The sequence below is a fragment of the Pocillopora verrucosa genome, chromosome 7 (assembly GCF_036669915.1).
Source record: "Pocillopora verrucosa isolate sample1 chromosome 7, ASM3666991v2, whole genome shotgun sequence".
Lineage (NCBI taxonomy): Eukaryota > Metazoa > Cnidaria > Anthozoa > Scleractinia > Pocilloporidae > Pocillopora > Pocillopora verrucosa.
Genome location: NC_089318.1, coordinates 5,476,043 through 5,481,001, shown reverse-complemented (window position 1 = coordinate 5,481,001; position 4,959 = coordinate 5,476,043). Strand labels below are relative to the sequence as shown.

General features: G+C 37.2%; 1 protein-coding gene across 1 annotated transcript; it reads right to left on the bottom strand.

Annotated features, from left to right (window-relative positions):
* Nucleotides 1–877: 877 nt before the first annotated feature.
* On the bottom strand, nucleotides 878–4,892 carry LOC131779671 (cell growth regulator with RING finger domain protein 1). Its single transcript, XM_059096247.2, has 5 exons — nucleotides 4,667–4,892; nucleotides 3,981–4,215; nucleotides 3,301–3,469; nucleotides 2,581–2,691; nucleotides 878–1,432 (listed from the first exon to the last, which is right to left on the bottom strand). The coding sequence occupies exons 1-5, from the start codon at nucleotides 4,884–4,886 to the stop codon at nucleotides 1,040–1,042; spliced, it is 1,128 nt and encodes a 375-aa protein (XP_058952230.2). The 5' UTR covers nucleotides 4,887–4,892; the 3' UTR covers nucleotides 878–1,039.
* Between the last annotated feature and the right edge of the window lie 67 nt (nucleotides 4,893–4,959).

Sequence of the window (4,959 nt, the reverse complement as noted above, 5' to 3'; positions counted from 1 at the left end):
CAGTTGGGCATAGTCATTTGTGGTGTGTCTGGGCTAATCCCTTTAACTCCCATTAGTGATCAACTGAAGAGAGGATTTCTCCTTACTATATCAAGTGAATACAATGTCAAGCTGACAAGTGATGAGAATCAAGATAAGTATCAGTCAGGGGATTATTAGTTGATCCAATACTAAATTCTCTGAACCAATATCATAAGAATTGTGTGACAGAGGGTTAGGAGAATAGATCCTGGGAGTGAAAGGGTGTATGAGCCTGGGTCTGGTGGAGGGAATTGAATAAAAATGGGGAAATGTTTCAGCTATTTCACCCGATCATGAATCATTTTAATCTCTCCACATAATCCAACATTCCAAATTCCAATCTAGCCTGGAAACAGGACAAAAAGAGTCACCTCCTGGAGGGTCCATAGCTAACTCTCCCTTCCCAAAGTCACAATCACAGGCTTTCTTTCCTAAACACAACAATTTCTTTGTTCCCTCACACCTTTTCTAAGAAAAAACACTTCAGTAAATGGTTTGAACCCAGGGGTAACATGTAAAAGTGTAGTTTGATCATCAGGGTGGGTGTAGTGGTGACTGACATTTCGACAACCTGAGCGGAAGTCATCATCAGAGTACAGTGTACAATCAGTGTACACAAACTGGACTAAGTACATTCGACTGACAACAACCTTTCACTTGACTCTGATAATGACCTCCGCTCAGGTTGTCAAAATATCAGTCACCACTAACAATAACAGTCCTTCTCAGAACTACACCCACCCGGACAATCAAACTACACTATTACAAAAAACACTTCCTTAACAGGAACATGCATGACTGCACTTGGCCCAGTCTCTGGGATTAAGATTGTCATAGCACAGCTAGTTACTTAAAATCATCGTTTATAGTTTAATTTTCATAATTAAAACAATTTTCCAAGTTTTAATGGTTATCTTTTCTAAACCAAATACAGGGCTCAATACAACACAGTTGTACTGAGTTCCTTGAGACTACCTATTTACAAAACTGTTCATTGATTTTTATTTTAGTTGGTGGATCAACTTGCTGTAAAAACACCTCTTAAAATTTCGCTAACTGACAATTTCTTTAGTTCAGAGCTGGCATCAGAGTCATCCTGATCAATAAATGGTTCATCTTGAACCTTGAAATATGATTGGATGAACTCCCTACACATAGGGCAATACCGAAGATGACGACTACATAAGCCACATATGCATGCATGTCTACAAGGTAGGAAGGCTCTGGTCACAGGCAGTTCACGGCAAACAACACACACTGCATTGAGCAAGTCTGTAGATGCAGCAGAAAAATTTGCAGATTCAGGTACTGATGATGATGATGACGACTGTGATATGACTGGTGATGCACTCTGATGTGATGACAAGATTTGAGCTTCTGTAGTGTCTTCACTGTCCACTACAAATAGTTTCTGTGGATCATCAAAAGGGAAAGTAATAATATTTCAATACCCTAAAAAACCCCTTAGGCCACATCCAGAATTTTACAGGATAAGCATTGGAACTAAGACCTAAAAGAATAATCTTAGCCCTTTTACTCCCAAGAACTCATCAAGTAATTCTCCTTACTGTCTTCCATACAATTCTTGTGATGTTTTTTTCTGAGAATTTGGTTCTTGATCAACAATTCATTAATCTCATAACTTGTCTGCTTGATATTGTATTGTTATTGTAAGGAGAAATCCTCTTTTGGTCACTAATGGAAGTTAAAGGACAAACCCATCCAAACTGATAGAAAGTGCCACACTGTGATCCTCATAACCTGTTATCAGCTTTTGTCATTTGGTTTGCATGAAACAATTTGTTAAAAAAAATGTACATGAGAGTATGGTAAGATTGAAAATTACTGCAAGACAAATAAGAAATTTAGCCAGAAGGTTTAGTAGTAAGAGAAACGGTCCAGAGGGGCAGGGAAATTCCAAAATGAAATGACCCCTATGTTTGTTATCTCTTTACGTGGGATGGAAATTAAATACTTGGCTTTACTGTTAACTCATCAATCCCTCCATCAATAAACCCATTGACCAAACAGTCCATCAAACCATTGATCCAGTTATCTGTGGAAGCAAGGATCTAATGACAATTTATGAACTTGTCCTGCCGAAATCTCATCGAGCACAGGCATCCCAAGCTCATGTTTCGAGAAAAAGCAAACAATTAATTCATGGCAGCATTATGCACTGTGTGATGCAGTGTTAAGTTATGCGAGGAACCAATTAACAATGAGAATGTAAACATATTATAAGGAATGGTATTGGGAAAGAACTATAATCCATTTACAAGGCTAAATATTCCAAAATACATCACATAGCACATGCCACTTTCTTGCATTAATTGTTTGCTTTCGCTTGAGACTTGAGCTTAGGATGCCTGTGCATCAAGTGATGTAAGTAATGCATAAAGATGTGAGAGTGAGTGATGTCCAAGGTAAAACCAACTATTTTGGTCTCCTCAGGGTTTTTATAAACACGAGAGCTTTATTGTTGGCTGTTAAGGTATAAACGGTGTTATTATCTTAATTTAGAGAAAATAAGGAGGAAGTTCTTCCAGCACTACTTGCCTTCATGCAATATATTTTCCCCTCTGCAGTCTGAACACATTGCAATGCTACATTACAGTCATGGTTACCAATGGGAGAGGAGGATACATTCACTGCCATAATAACTGCAACCTGAAATGAAGATAAAATTTATACTGCCATGGCTTTCTACAACAAGACTAAACCTTGAAGAACAGTTTTCATATTTTTATCATTTCCCACTTCCTGTGCTTGGCTCTTTTACATCATGCACCTTTGACTCCCAACTTCTGCCCTTGACTGCTAAACACTTCAGATCAAACATAAACAAAAGTTTGGTACATTTTACACTTCTCTCCTGAACTTTCCACTTCCCAATCTTACCTCTCCCATACCCTATACCCTTCCTGTTCCCTTTCTCTCCCCTCCCCTACCAAGCCCACTCAACTCTCATCAATAAAAAAGAGTTTTGATGATAGGACCTTGAAAAGTTTGGTTTTTTTTGGTTTTTTTTGTTAGGAAAAACAAGCCTTTTAAATCAATTAATTGTTAATTTAAAACTGTTTGAGGCTATGTTTAGCATAAAGTAGTCTAAGCGTGAAATCTGAGATGTATTAAATGCCAGAACATGAGCATCACAGTGTCAAACAAATCAATAACAATGACCAGGGGCTAAACCCAACTTCTTAACGACACTTAAGTATACAAACTAAAGAAATAAATGTCACATGATGTCAGGGAATACATTGCAGCACAACTTACAATATCAGAGAGCTGCTGCGGTCTCTGCTCATCCCATCTGGACATTTCAACAGTAACAACTAGTTCGTAATTTGAGCCAACAGTGACAGCACTAGTACTAGTTGATGTTTCATGAACCAGGTTAACAGGAGGGACAGCTAGAAGTTCAAGATTGGACCCAGCATCATAACTATAGATATTGAGCAAGTTAGGGATGATGTGTTGTGAAGTAAAACAAGCCATGATTTAATACAAACTCTTGTGGTATTCTTTGAAAATTATTTGATCTCACAGCAACCTGTTTTTCATCAGATACAATTATCAATAGCAATATAAGTACAAAATAACCAAAAGTTTGTAATTTTGTAAATTTTCTTGGCTGATTGGTAAACCTAGCAAATTGTCTACGACTCTACTGGTCACAAATTGTTATCTAAAACTTATGTAAGCTTTTGAAATGAGAGGCACAAGAGAAACTTTAAAAATCCTTTGAGGTGATAATTCACATAAAATTAGGGAGGTGGTTGGCTGAAACATCAGCTTCCTAACTCACCCATAATTGACTGGTAAAATAAATGTTTTCAACACCTTTGCTTCATTTACTAACATTATCGAATTGAAAAAGTCCCAAAGTTCTTTTCATTGTAGAAATGGTATGCACCTATCATAAAAATTAAATTTTTACTCTTTATCTTGGATACAATTCAGACGCACTTTGATCCTTGTATGAACCTCTCAGAATATGTTCCAGAGGAATTGCAGACATGCTTGGTTCTTCCACATCTGAATCACTGTCATCATCATCACAATCACCAAATGCGATACCATACTGCTTGTTATCCTCACAAATGGCGGTGTCTATAACAGCCTTATTGACTTCCCAGTAGAATGTCACATAGCAAGGAATCATTGAACTCAGAACAAGCTCAATCACACCTACCAAATATTACTGTCAGTAGTTTCAAACAACAAAAATGTTGGAGGACCTTTACTTAAGAAAATTTCTCCTCCCCTCTCCCCTCCCCCCCCCCCCAAAAAAAAACAATTGCATAATATGCAATAATTTACTTTGTTTTCAAGTATTAGTCTTATTTATTTGCGATTCGAGGAAACAGCCACCGTCATCACGATCTATATCTTTCACGGATCTACCAGCAATTAAAATTTTCATATGCAGCACATGCAAATAAATAATTTTCAACCAAGAAAACAAAAGGTTTCCAGATTAATACCACGTAAGTTTACAGAAATCTTCCTGTTTTTCCTGAAATGCTTATTTTGAAGAGAATCGATTCCCAAAACAACTTTTCCTTTTCTATTCCTTAACGGTTAAGAGCTCTTATGTCGAGTTGATCACTCTGTAAGTAAAAAAGCTTAGTGCAGTTACCTGTTCTTAATGATTTGTTTTGATCAGCTGTTTTCATTTTCAACAAAAAGGGGTTTTTAACACCAACCATAGGCTGAGAAGGAATTTCCCTGGGCGAATGGCTAACATAATCAAATATGGCCTCTCTTTCCATGATACCAAGCCTGATTATAAACCGGCCTAACAAGAGAAATGTTATTACAATCATAACAGCGGAAACAAGAGTCAAAAATTCCGCCATCTTCGATCGCGGCACTTACTTAATCGGTCAGCGGTCACCTTGGAAATAAATTTTATTTCATGTAATTCGGAGT

Excerpts from the sequence above, each read along its gene's own strand:
- LOC131779671 (XM_059096247.2), bottom strand. The coding sequence starts at position 4,886 with ATGGCGGAATTTTTGACTCTTGTTTCCGCTGTTATGATTGTAATAACA. Across the intron at positions 2,692-3,300 it reads CGCAGCAGCTCTCTGATATT|GTTGCAGTTATTATGGCAGT; the intron begins GTAAGTTGTGCT and ends TCTTCATTTCAG. Across the intron at positions 1,433-2,580 it reads GGAAAATATATTGCATGAAG|AAACTATTTGTAGTGGACAG; the intron begins GCAAGTAGTGCT and ends GATGATCCACAG.